Raw genomic sequence first — 14,785 nt, forward strand, 5'->3', positions numbered from 1 at the left:
CTTTCATTCATGTTTCTGTCACTTTATTTCCGGTGCATCAATGCGCGCGTATGTGTAACATCTGTAAACGATTCTTTTTGTATAGAGAATGGGAGGCTAGTCTGGACGGGTAAGTCGGAATTTAAAAGATGGAACAGCTAGACAGCGAGGACATGCAAAACGAGCAGAAACAGGATTATCGTTTTTCTGGGGAGAAGGAGAAAAAAAGGATTCCGGTGTGTGCGTGCACCGGCCAGCCGACGGTGGCTGGGGGGTGGGGGGGATTTACGGCTGGGTCAGGGGGAGGGAGCAGCATGGATGACTCATACTGTATCTGCTGATAGTCTGTATGGACTCCATATGAGATATAATATAATGATGCATTAGAAGTGGATGAGAAGATAGTGTGTGTGTGTGTGTGTGTGTATATATATATATATATATATATATATATATATATATATTTACACACATATACACACACACACACACTATCTTGTAACCTACACGTTCAGCCGGATGTTAGTAGGGTCCTCCCAGGTTGAGTCCTCGAGGTTTTAGATAGCTACATAACCCAAACATAGAAGTCATGGCTTAAAATCACTAGTGCAGGCAAAATAAACTATTTTTTCTTTATCCAACGAGCTCACTTAGGTGATATCCGTTTATCCGTTTAGTTTATTCATCCATTTACTCAGAAAGTAGGCTACATGCTTCAGCTAAGGTTCCCACTTTAGCTTTATTTTTATAATTTAGCTCGTAAACTTTTATTTTCAAGTCTAACACAAGTGCAGGCACACATTAGCATTATGATGCACCTGTTAACCCACCGACACGACACACACACACACACACACACACACACACACACACACACACACACACACACACTGTTGTGACCGTAGACTGCTACACACACACGCACGCACACTCCCCAGTCATAACTGAATGACGGCAGGTCGCTATGGAAACTGCGTTACGCTCCGGGCGGCCGGAGGAGAAAACAAGAGCGCGAGGACTCGTTTCAGTCTTCGTTTTCAGCACCACGCGAGCTCCTGGACAGCGCCCGGATGAACTCGCGCACAGACTCGAGCCCCACATGCCTCATAAGGGACAGAGTAACATCAGCAGCGAGCCTCGCCGGGGCGGGTAGGGACTTGAGAAGCAAAACAAACCCACGTAGAAGAAGAAGAGACGCACACTCCCCGGACCTGAAGCTCGGTGGATACTCCTCGAGGTTTATTTCTACAGGAGCCGCTCGCTCCCTCAAATGCCACAGCAACAGGTAAGACCCTCCAGCTCTGTAAAGTTATATCATTCACTTATTCCTTTTCTATTTATTTCCCTCTTGGCTGAATGAAGCACACAAACCGGTGTTTAATGTGGGTTTCATTTTTTGTTTTAAATCCTGGCACTCAGAAGTGCATCTGCCCTTTATCCTGCCAGGCACTTAATTGCGGTTAATTACCCTCACCTGGTATCTCAGGAGTAAGTAAGTGCGTGATTAGATGATGAGTGAAGAGCGGCGGGGCAGAGACACATTCAGCAGGGCTCTGGATCAGCTCCAGTATATCTCTTAGGTAGTGAAGGCACAACTATAACATCCAGTTTATGAGGAAACAACTTTAACTATTTTTTAGAGAAAGTGTTGTCAGGGAAAGTTGAGCAGCGACATTTTAACGATCCTATAATTTACACATATCTGACCAAATCTCTGGTGAATATTGCAATTCCCATTTTAAATGTAGTTTATGTGATAATATGTGTTGAAGTGAATGGAAAAGGTACTCTAAAAGAAATAATATTTAGGTATATTTATAATATCACTGTATAATTAAAAAAAAAAAAAAGAAGTCTGAGACACAGGGCTACTCGAGATTTCTATCCACGTGACAGAATTACCCCCGCCTTACTAATTCATATAATTTATACTGAAGATGACACCCTAAGTTTACAGAGCATGATTGTTTGTGTTTGTGTTCGCTTGTATGAGACTCTCCGTTTTGTCTGGTGTTAAATGGCCATAGATTATGTGCGAGCTGAGCCGATACGCCTGGATGAGTCACTCAGGCTGCAAGTTTGCAGAAGAGTGCGAAAGGGGAGGGGGAGATACAGGGGCTAGCTGGAAAACAGTCCCGCACTGCCTCTCTGCCTCCTCAACACATTGTTCCATTGTTTATATGATCTCTGTCAACATCTGGAAACTGTATTTGTCGCCTCTGGATGAATATTACTTATGTGCAACTTGTAGTTTGTCTTGTTGAAGCGGGGCTCAGACAGATGTTTCATTCGCAGCAGCATGTTTTTATTTTTTATTCCATGAGCGTTGTGTTCTGAGATTCAGTTTCTTTGTCTTCTGCTAAGCACCCTCAGTTCTTCTTGAATGAGCAGAGGGGTTGCCATTTGTGGCTTTTCAGATGCTATGAAGTAAAGTGCTGTCCTTTTTATTGTTTGTTGAAATGTGTGCAACATGAATTAGATTTACAAACACTCTATAATAGATTGTTTGTGGTTGCTACAGACTGTAGCCCTCTGGTGTCTGGCAAACTGCTACCAGAGAACATCCCATTACTGCTCATTAGTATCCCAATGTTTACCCTGCTAGTATTGACAAATCATAGCAATCAGCAGCATTCAGCTGCAACACTGAGTGACATCTATTGATTAAAGCAAACAAAAGATCATAATGGGCTGCTATAAGCCACAGTTGCACACTCAAACACAAGCACTCACTCCCTGAAACACTTTGATGCGCACCCACAATCACACACTCAATCACAAAACAGAGACTCCTCTGACTGACTTGGTTGGGCAAATGTTGCGCAGTTTATTGGAGAAATATGTCCAGTTTGTAGAGACTGACTGACGGAGTCTGGATGCGGGATGTGCGCCGAACTGCAAGAAGGATTACACATGTGAAAGCCAAACAAAGATAATTGGCTGATATTAAATCCCACTTTGTTCCAATTTCTGCTACAGTTTACAAAGGTGTTATATAAAAGCTTATGTGCACTCACATGAGTGTATGTGTGGGAGTCATTGTTTATAATGTATACACATGCTGCACACACGGACACAAAAACAGATGTGTGTCTTTAATTAGTGACGTTGGTGTGATTAATGCAGTCTGCTGGTGATGACTCATTCGGCTTAACCCTTGCTCCTCTGGTGGAAACAATCAATAAACAAAAGATTTAGTCTGCCTTTACATGTCATTATTATCATCAGTACTATTACTATTGTTGTTATTATTAACATTATTCTTCTTATAATTAAAAAAATATATTTTACTATTATTGTATTATTCTATTTTATTGTATTTTATTATTATTATTATTATTATTATTATTATTATTATTATTATTATTATTATTATTATTATTGTTATTATTATTTGTATTATCTTACACAGAATTTGAGATTTAAGTACATTTTTATTATTCTGTGTATTACTTTTAAAATAACTCACGTATTATGTCTGACTGAGATGGAGTGTAAATAAGAGACTGACTGTTGTGATAAAAACCCTGGGTGGTAAACACTATAATGCGTTTCAGATTCTGTGATTCAAACAACCTCTTCTAATTTGTTGTGATCTGGTTGAGCAGTGGAAGAATATTTATGCAAAGCCCATCTATGTTGATCACTCCATGTGTCAGCTTGTCAACACAGCAGTTACATTAACATTGTGGAAAAGCTGTCAGCCAAGCTGTGACTTGCAAACAGCAGACTGGCAGGGAGTGTGCATGTGAGCGTGAGTGAGTGCTAAGTGTGTGTGTGTGTGTGTGTGTGTTTGTGTGTATGTGTATGTGTGTGTGTGAGACAGAGAGAATGCAAGAGTTAAACGCGTAGCACATTTTGTTCGGGAGTCGAAATAAACTCTGATTGTCGTTCCTCCGTCCCTCCCTTCAGGGCAGCAGCATGTCGGAAACCAAATCCAGTCAGAGATTCCACAGCCTGAACACTGAGCAGGTGGAGGTTCTCCATCAGGTTTTGTCGGAAGTGGTTCCGATCCACGGCCGTGGGAACTTTCCTACGTTGGAGCTGCGTCCTCGAGACATCATCATAGCTGTGCGGGCCAGGCTGCAGAAGCAGGGAATCGCAGTGAGAGATGTTCGTCTGAACGGCTCCACAGCCAGTCACGTCCTCGTCCGAGACAACGGGACAAGCTACAAGGACCTGGACATCATCTTTGGAGTCGAGTTGCCCAGTCAGGAGGAGTTCCAGGTATGAAAAGCAAGCAAGTTAATGTAATATGTGTGGATGGAGTTCAATCTCTAGCATTAAAAGCATTAATTCTGCTATATGTGCAAAACCGAATCTAGCTCCAGGATGTTGCCGTTTTTATTTTGAGTTGCCATGTTGGTAATAGCGCTGTTGTAATTCTATACATAATTTGATTGTAGAACTTTTAATCATAAGGCTGAATCAATAGTACAGGTTTTAATATTTTTAATTGCATTATACAGAAAACCTAACCTCAAGGGCATCATAATATTCACTTTATTCATAGCAAAATTGCAGTCATTAATTGTAGCTGGCATGTTGTTGACCTCCCCTCCTCCCAGGTGATCAAGGAGTCAGTTCTAGGCTGCTTGCTGGACTGCCTGCCTGCTGCGGTCAACAGGGAGCGGATCAGCAGTGCGACCATGAAGGAGGCCTACGTCCAGAAAATGGTCAAGGTCTTTAATGAGCACGACCGCTGGAGCCTCATCTCCCTCTCAAACAACAGTGGCAAAAATCTGGAGCTCAAATTTGTGAGTGTGTTGAGACGGCAGTTTGAGTTCAGCGTTGATTCCTTCCAGATCATTCTGGATCGTCTTCTAGAGTCCTACATGCAGCAGGAACCACAGCACAAAAATAATACTGTTGATCTTAAGGACCAGCCTAAAGAGAATCAGAATAAAGACTCTTCCTCTCTGCTTAAACAAGCCACTGCTCCAGAAGCAGAGAAATCTTCTGGTAGAGACTTATCCAGCAAAGAGGGGGATCAGATTAGCCAGACACAACAGGAAGATGAGGCGCATGAAAAGGAGTCCCAGACAGAACTCTCACAAAAAACAGAGCATTCAAACCAGGCAGAACACTTGGCAGTTGAAAAAGAAGACAAAGAGAAAACACCTGCAGAGTCGAAAGAAGTTTCAGAACACACAGAAAAAATCATTGAGACAGACTCCTCTGACCAGACATCTCTCAGCCTTTTGTCAGATAAGAAACAAACCTCTGAGGAAGACAAACCACCAACTCAGACTGAACTCAGACAGGAACCAGAGCTCACAGACAAAATCGAGGTAGAACAGTCAGAGCAAAGCATGTCCTGTGATGGCCAGCAACCAGCACATTCACATCACAAAGAACTATCGGACCACACAAACCCCCCCGATGAACAGAATGAAGTCACGAAGCAGACAGGACAGTCTGAGCCACCAGACACCTCAAACGAAAACCAGACAGAGTCTCTGAACCTGACAGAAGAACAGCGCAGTACAGACTCCTCTGAGTGTTTCAGTGATGATCAGATACACGTTGAGAAAGATGAAACACAACATGTGTCTGCTCCAGACTTGAGCACATCTTCACATGCAAAGAATGAAACAGAGTTAGCAGATGAAAGAAACGTAGAAGCAGAGACAGAGAAGCAAGTAGAGAGGGAAAATGATACAGATTTAAGTGAAACAACAGAGGAGATTTTAGCTTCAGAAGCAGAAAATATAGACACACAGGGTATTGATTGTTCCTGCTCCACCTCTTCCATATCTCTTACACTTCACAACAAACAGCCTACTGGCACACAGGATACACTGGAGATTCACAGCACACTACACACAGATAACTCAGATAAAACACCTAACACACTTGATGCTGTCAGCCCTCCAGATACTCAGGATATTTTACCTGCACCAACCAGCCTTGTTTCTGATAAAAAGACCTCCTCTTGTAAGGCCTCAGAGAGGCTATCTCACATGGTGGTGCTCAAACACTCCTCTCCCAAACCCCCACGGAGAATGTGTAGGAAGGTTACCCCCAATCATCACCCCAGTCCAGTCTCTGAAAACGAATCTGGCATAGTGCTTTGTCAAGATCCAAACCCCTGCCCCGGCGCTGAACCTGAGATAGCCTTTAACCCAGAGCCAACATCTACCAGTTCAGACGCTACAACTGCCCCGACAACTAGTATCTGTACAAAAACAAACCCTGGGCCTGAACCCAACCCAACCAGTAATCTAGCTTCAAGCCAGGACCTTACCTCAGCTCCTGATCCAGCCCCTGATATAATCTCCACCCCTGATGCAGATCCCACATCTGCTTTACCTCAAGAGCCATCATCCCCTGAGCTAAACACAGAGAGTTCATGTGAGACGAGTATTCAGAGTCTGAAAGAGACACCATCTACATATATGGCTTCTAATGAGCCAAGCCAGTCCGCCCTTATAGAAACTGTCCCTGCACCCAAACAATCAGAGCCTCTTGACTCAGTGGACACATTAGTTTCACACACTGATACATCCAGCTCAGACACCCAAGAACCTGTACATACCTCCGAAGTTGAGCTCAGCGACGAAGATGAAAATGAAGAACTAGGGACCAACTATATTGACTTGAATCAGCTAAACGGCAGCCCACAAGAGACCAAACTTAGTTCACCCTCCTCCTCCCACTCTGTCACACCTCCTGCCTCCTGTCTCACCCCTCCTGTGCTCAGTCTTTCCCCTCCCTGCTTTACTCCCTCGCCTCCCAGCCTCAGCCCTCCCCCATGTCTGACCCCACCGTCTCACTGCCTCTCATCTCAGATGCTGAGTATTGTCAGCTCTGCTACCAGCCTCAGCTCTCCACCCCTGAGTATCAGCCCTACCTCTTCCTGCCTCAGCTCAGCTCCTTACCTGACCCCTCCTATGCTTAGCCTCAGTCCTCCTCCACTTTCTCTAAGCCCCCCTTCCCCCTGTCTCAGCCCACCCCTCCTCTGCCTCACTCCACCAGTGGAGTCAGAGGACCTCGTACCTCAGGTATCTTCAGACTTAGAGCCTTTGATACTGAACAGTGAGGAACAGATTAAAGAGTCCTCCCGTCAGCCAGGAATTCCTCTCCTACAGTTGGAGGATAAAAAGGAACAAGATTATATCTCATCATTGCCTCAGGTTGCAGAGCCTGTTTCTTTTCCAATCACAATCCCGAGCTCCACCTCACCTGTGCTGCCTCCGTCTCAGTCGGAAGGCCCAGAGGAATCACCCCCCCCAAAAGCTGATGAGGCATCCAGCTCTGTGCCTGAGAACAAAGAGGTCCCTAAGGTAACTGCAGACGTGACTGAGCAGAGCAACGATCCTCAGGCATCTGGCTCGGTCCCTGCTGTCGAAGTCCTGGCAGAAAGCATGTATGGTGACTTTGAGGCAGCCATGGACCACCTGCGTTACCGCCTAATCGCTACCAGGAACCCTGAGGAGATTCGAGGTGGTGGCTTGTTAAAATACAGCAACCTGTTGGTCAGGGACTACCGACCGGCCAGCGAGACTCAGATAAAGACACTTGAGCGCTATATGTGCTCACGCTTTTTCATCGATTTCCCTGACGTGCAGGAGCAGCAGAGGAAGATCCTGTCCTACTTGAAGAACCACTTTATTGGTGAGGAGAGAAGCAAGTACCAGTACCTGATGACACTGCGTCGTGTGGTCGACGACAGCACAGTTTGTCTGATGGGACACGAGAGGCGTCAGACTCTGAACATGATCACAGTGCTGGCGCTGAAGGTTCTAGGAGAGCAGAACATTATCCCCAACACAGACCATGTGACATGCTTCTACCAGCCTGCCCCGTACCTTGCCGAGCACAGTGCCCCCTATTTAGCAGAACCCAGCTACTGCAGCTACTACATACCCCAAGGGGGATCAACTCTGCTTTACCAACCGTACCCCTTACATCTGCACACACAAACTGGACTTGTCTGACACAAACAAACATACTCATGATTATACAAAACTCACAGTTGAGCACGGGAAGGTGCTTGCTTGTAGAAAGTGCTGGAGAATGGAAATATAATCCAGGGATAAACTGTTTGGTCTATAATAGACCTATGGGGGTGGGATTGAGTGGGTTTTTACAGTAAACTCCCAGAGCACTCTGTATGGTTCTAACATGATTATATTTAATTATCTGGGCTTTGTGGGAAAATAATAATCCTTCCGATATTGTTAAAAATTCCAGAAAATGCTGTATGCACTGCATGAGTCATAGCCCTTTGGTCTCCCTAGGAAACCAACTGTGCTGTTGACATTCACAGCCATGCACGGGCACACATACGCACACATGCACACACATACGCACACACACACACACACACACACACACACACACACACACACACACACACACAAACAAAACACACTTCCAGGTTCTTGAAATCTTGTACACTCTTTTCATGTTCTTACTGTGTCGTTATTAATGGGTTTGTTCAGAATGTGGACCTTGCCTGTGGTTGATATATTGTGCATGGATAAATTAGGACTGTTCTCTCACTGCCAAATACTGTGTGACTACTATGCTTCTTAAACAGTTTAATGTAACTTTGTTAATCCTTTACTGAAGGGGTGTATTCTGAAAAAATACAGAGGGGCAACTCTACCAGTGTGTACAGTACTTTGATTAGAACACACACATGCATGTACGATACATAGACACAAATACATTCAAACAGACATACAGTATACTGTATACAAACAAAATTAGACATGCATGAGTAGCTAAATATATATCCTGAAGTCAAAGCAAAGGCTTTTAATTTAATAAAAATCGATCTATTTTTGCAAGACTTTCCAATATAATACTCAGTGGTAAACAGACTGGTTAGCTCCTACAGACAAAATGCCTTTGCAATAGACTGTACAGCGTATTGATTACAGTATATCGTGTGCGGATACACTGCATTGTTTTCAGGTAAATTGTGTTAAGATGTAGTGCTTGATTCCTTTCCCTTGTGGAGTCCTTTCTGTAATCATGTGAAGTACTGTACCATCTAGTGTTGATTTTATTAATGCTAAAGTTTACTCCAGGTGGCCAGGTTATAACCATCTTTGGGTCATCTCTAAACGTGGCAGACGTGGATCTGTCTCAAGCAAAGGAATTACATCCAAACCCTGTGTGACTCCGTATGAATCAGCATCCTCTAATTCAGCAAGAATCAACATGAAACAAGTTCAAATCCACCTCAAACCTGTTTGAATCTAAGTTCAAAGCCGTGCAACAGCAACTATGACCAAAGATGGTTCGGTAGGGAAAATCAAGTGCCTAAATGTGAGACATCATCGGCATGTCTTTATCTCACTGCACTGGGGGTGTTATTGGGGTGGGCCTGGGGCTGGGTGGGGTGTGTTCAGTTGTTGACCCCTGTTTTTGCTGCCTGTTTTGATGTCTTCTTTAATGTAGTCCTTTGTTGTAGATTATTCATGTACATTTTGATAAAAAAATAAAGGGGAAACTCAACAAACTGTGAGATGTGAGAGAAAATGAATTCTTTAAAGAGAAAAAGAATTCCAACGCCTCTCGTTTCTTGTTTTTTTTCTTTTTGCTTCATTCTTATTCACAAGCTTCTCCCTCCCAATGACACGCTGCACAGCTTACGTATCCTTCCCATGATTACGTTCTGCAATGATCCACTTAAGCGTGACCATCAAAGCACGATGGTGCCCAGGAGAGCGACCCAGAGCTGTGAAATTCTGTCTGTGTGAGGCCTCTTATAGCAAATCACCTGTCCTTTAGATGTGTTTGGACTGGAATGACGCACGGTCTACGCAACACAGCAGACTCAACAATGTGTAAATGTGAGCAGAATATGGTTTGCGAGGTGTGAAACTGACTGGGGAGAGGCAGGGGCCAGAGAAGAGTGTGTGTCTACATGTGTGTGTGGGGGAATATATGTGTAGAGACGGCATCAGGTGGTCCCCTTCTCAATCTCATAATTGAGGAGACACACAGTATAATGAAACAACAGGGTTCGCTCCTTACTCCCTCATTGCCTCCCGCCTTCACACCACCGATAAGTCGTGGACACGGAGGGGGGGCATCTCTTTCTACGGAGGGGTCTTGTGTAATGGCAGGCAGTAGCTTTGTCACACACCATCTATTTACACACACTATAGGCTTGCACTTGGCAAGGGCAAGGTCGAAAACATGTGGCTCTCTGGGAGAGAAGAAGCGAGCGTGTGATCTAATAGGTTCTGTATCAGCGTCTCACAGACCTCTGAGCCACTCTTGTCCACTCGGGGTTTCCATAGAGACAGAGACAGGCAGCACGGTGGGCGCAGAGAGCATGACGAAAGACAGGGAAGACCCACACGGCAAATGAGGGGGCGAGAGATGAAAACATGCAAAAAAGCAAAAGGAGGTGGGTGAAAGTGAAAGATAGTGGACCTGTAGATGGATGGATGAGAAAATAGGGTTGAGGGGGAGACAGAAAGTGAAGGACATAGAGAGAGTGTGTAGGGAAGGTGAGGTTGGAGATAAAGCGAGAGGAGCAGGGGAGACGGTGGGGAGAGAGCGTGGGAGGATGTCAGGCCTTCAGTCACAGGGGAGTCACTGTGAGGTGGCTGCAGTGACGACAGCCGTGATGTTAAGGCAGGAATACATGCACATACACAGCTGCGCGCACATCAAATTTCCTAATGGCCTGCCCACCCGTCCACCTTCAGCAAACAGTTTGAGGCAAAAAACAGAGAGTACATCACCCACACATCTGACTCGACATCTCCTCGGTATCATTTTATACTCTCTCCTACAGGTTTGACGGCTTTAACAAACTATTTAAAGGTTTTTTTATTCATCTGGGAAGGAATGGTTTGAGGGCACGTGCAGCCTCTGCAGTCTAAATAAAAACAAAAAACCTGTAAGAGGCTTAAGGCATGAAACAAGATTGCTCCATCTACAGTGTGAATCGAGATAATTGTGGCTGCTGCCACGATTTATCCGAATCTCCCTTCAGCTTGTCATCCAAATGAATTCCTCGGTAACTTTCTGTCGATTAGCAGCCCCTTTAACGTCTCACGTGGGAGCAGCTTTGATTGAATGCCATGATAGTCTCCACTGAACCTGCCATTATAAAACACTCACTGAAACCATAATCACTTATGAGGGTTTTTACGCTCCTTTGCAGACAAGATTGCTGTTTCTGTGACTGATGAACAGCAGGTACTAAAACGGATCTGTAGTATTCACCATTCATAATTCTGTTTCATTCACTACAGCCTCCCCCCTCACCCCCCCTTAGCCCGCAGCACCCACGTCCTCTATCTTCCCCTTGCCCTCCCCACCCACTGTGTGCCTCCCACCCACCTGCTTCCTTGACTGCTATGACTCAGTCTTCCAGCTGAGGGTACAAGAGGATAAAAACCTGGGTGAAAAACAGCCAAGAAAACCATTTTACTCAAAGAAATAGAGCAATTGGCAAAGCAAGTGGCTGCTGCATCTTTAGTTTGATGTACACACACTCACACACTCACACACTCACCACCCCCACATTGAAATTGATGCACTCGTACTTTTATCCACTAATTCATCCTTAACAGCAGAAAAAAATGGGAAGGCAGTGAGGAGTGTGTCAAAAATAGTTTTTCATTTCTCTAGATAGAAGTGTGTGTCGTCACGGCTCTGTGACATAGACGGATGATTTCTTAAAGGCGAACCTGCCAAATGCACGCCATACATGGAGTGTGAATCAGAAAACCTTGAGGAATCGAACCTGTCGATCACATTACTTTGTTATTCCGTGTGTGACTTCAGCCCATCTGTGCTGTTTTTCTGGCTCATCATTACTTGAACTCTCCTCTTCGTCGGACTCAAATATAGCAGGAGGGGATAATGTTTTCGAAAATGATGTCTGCGCCTCCTGTCTGCATGTCTCTCACACATCAAATCCATTCAGCAACCTTGCTTCATTAATTATGCAAACTAAATGCAGCATAATGGATTGTAATGTTAGCCATGTGACAAAGGCACCAGCTTACATAACAGGTGATCAATCAGGTGGACAAAAAGGCAGATTTACAACAGAGTGAGGGCTTTAATTCACTGAGAAAAGGCAGCAAAGCTGTACATGCAGCTGGCTGGTGTTCAAGTTTACCAATTATTTTACCTCACACAGCAGCCCATGTGCTACGAGTTCCTGCTGCACATAATTCATCGCAGCGCTCTCGGCTTGGGCTCGAGTCTTCGAAGTTTTTGACAGAAAGCCAGCGTGAAGAGTTTGAAAGATGACGTTCACCAAGTATTCAAATCAAAGATATTACATACAGTTGCATTATGGGAAGTGCTGGGCAGAGTGTTACCAGTGCTTGACCCATACTAGAAACTAAACTTCAGAATTCCTCGGCCTCTGCTCGAGTAAATGCTGCTAGATTGTGGATGTATCTGTACAGGATGGTGTCACATGGTTGGCTCTTTGGTTTAGACATTTCCTGTTTTACTTTGTAGTTGATACTGTCCACATCCTGTCTTTGTCTGTTTTCATTCCATTTTCCTGCTCATCTGTTTTTTATTATTCTATCACTCCTGTGTATTAAATCCTGTGGTCCCCCCCCACTCTTTGTTGGTTCGTCTGACACCTCTGCGTCTCCTGCGCCTGCTTCCTGGTCTCCGTGGCTTCTGTTTTGTCCTCAGTTATGTATTTCTGTAAAGTTTTTCCCTGGACTTTCCTTTGCCCGTCTTTTGTTGATTGCATTTTTTTTTTGGACTTTGCACATCAGCTTTATCATTAAAGCTCAGACTTTGGGCAGATTTTCTGCGACAGTGCAAAGTATGTGACTCTATAGACGTATTCGTTAGCAAGTTAGTCGAGGGTCTGCAAACATTAACTAACAGACTCCACAGATCCCCTTTAAATGCAATGTCTATGTAGTACACTTCAGAGGGAATTAATGTACTGTATTAAATGTTGCTTTGAAGATTAAGCCAAACTTGTAAAACATGTGATATGCTTATAAAGTTCCGCTTTCTTCTCGCATCAAAATCTATCTTGTGACCCTTTGGAGGGACCCTAAACACTACGGGTTTGGAACTGCCCTGGTTATATTTTAGCTAAACGTAGCTCTAACTTCCCATCTACAACAATAGAATAACATTTTCACAGTGTTGCTTCAATATCTATCTAATAACATCACATGTAAATGTAATAAACACTCTTTTTGCCACTGAAAGGGACTCTTCGGAACTTCTGTGTTGTGTTAGTTTGTTTGTATTAGCCGACTCCATTTCTTAAACTAATGTTATCTGTTAACTGTTGCTTTGCCTGAGTCCTTCACAGAATTCCACAGTCGAGTAGCATTAAACAACTTAAACAAATCATCCACCGGCTTGTAAAGACAACTGAGAGAGAAGTGGGATGGCCGTTACATTACAAACTGCCCACATATGGCCAATCAGAAAAGTGGTTAATATGCGTTAATCATGACAAATTGTGACATGCCCCTTTACAACATCTCAAGCCGATAATACTCTGTTTACTGTTTTTATTATTCAAGAATGATTTTGAGCGCAGGACTTTACATGACAGGGTTAATGGTGTGTTTCATTCTCTGACTAATACTTCTACTAATGCCTATGACAGAATTTTGTTACTGTCTGAATGACTGTTCGACATCATTGGCAGGTCAGAGATGAGACTCTGATCTCCGTGTCTGTGTTGTGTGTGCGTATGCTTCATATCTGTTCTTGGTTGGGGTGGGTCTGTTTATGTGTGCTGATGTTTATGCCTGTGATCTGTGGCACTGCTGCTGTTTGCAGTGAAGCATGTATTAGCATGGGACTGGAAGAGGAGGGGAGTGTCTCACTGCCTGCCTGTGTGTGTGTGTGTGTGTGTGTGTGTGTGTGTGTGTGTGTACACTGATTGACGTCACAGACGCCCACTCATTTCCATCTTGTCTGCGTGTGCGGAGAGAATAGATCCCCATCTGCATCCAACTCTTTTCCTCCCTGCACGCTTCCTCTCCTCTCCTCTCCTCTCCTCTCCTCTCTCCCTGCCCCCTCTCTCTCTTTTTTCTCCCTCACCTCTTGGTACTTTCTCTTCCTCTCCTTCTCACCCCTGCCTCTTCCCATTCACTCGGCTCTTTGTACATCCCACCCCCGTGGAGTGCAGCCAGCCCCGCAGATAAACAAGACAGTCGAACACAAACACTTTAGGACAGCCAGACAGCAACATCCTCTCAGAGAAGCATATGAAAGAGCCTTGCCACTAAACATCTGCTCACTTCAAGCATCACTATGGTCCGGTCTGTGGGGAGGACATTTGACTCAGGCTTTTTTTTCACACAAAATGTCAGTGCGTACCTGTTGGCAACTTGTGTCTGCGCACATAATCCTCCTGTGTGTGTGTGTGTGTGTGTGTAAGCATGTGAAAAAGTGTGACGTCCTTTCCACAACAAATGCTCATCCACATTCACACGCTGGTATCCCTGGTGACGACAGGACATCATTTAAATCACTTTCCCGTAAAAGGTCATCCTCATCCTTTACGCATAGAATTTCCTCCCCGTTCCTACTACACACGCTAACGCATGCAGGCAAGGTGTGTCTTTGTGTGTGTTTGTGTGTGTGCGTGTGCGCGTGCTCACACACTCACTTCCCCCCTCCCGATCCTGACCAGAGTGATGTGGACAGCGGCTGTGAATGGATGAGTGTGGGGAGGAGACAGAGGCTGGAAGTGCGTGGGATGACAGAATAGGATGTGCCCATGTTTAAAAAGGGAAATGGGGCTATTTTAGTCAACATATCATAACCCATCAGAGAGTTAGAGAGGACAGGGACGAGAGTGCACACTTTGGGGAGCGTG

At 44.6% G+C, this 14,785-nt stretch overlaps 1 protein-coding gene across 1 annotated transcript; it reads left to right on the forward strand.

Moving 5' to 3' along the window:
* The first annotated feature begins 278 nt into the window (after nt 1–278).
* On the forward strand, nt 279–9,460 carry tent5d (terminal nucleotidyltransferase 5D). Its single transcript, XM_030397216.1, has 3 exons — nt 279–1,264; nt 3,892–4,206; nt 4,548–9,460. The coding sequence occupies exons 1-3, from the start codon at nt 1,250–1,252 to the stop codon at nt 7,917–7,919; spliced, it is 3,702 nt and encodes a 1,233-aa protein (XP_030253076.1). The 5' UTR covers nt 279–1,249; the 3' UTR covers nt 7,920–9,460.
* Nucleotides 9,461–14,785: the final 5,325 nt, after the last annotated feature.

This window comes from Sparus aurata, chromosome 18 (genome assembly GCF_900880675.1).
Source record: "Sparus aurata chromosome 18, fSpaAur1.1, whole genome shotgun sequence".
NCBI lineage: Eukaryota > Metazoa > Chordata > Actinopteri > Spariformes > Sparidae > Sparus > Sparus aurata.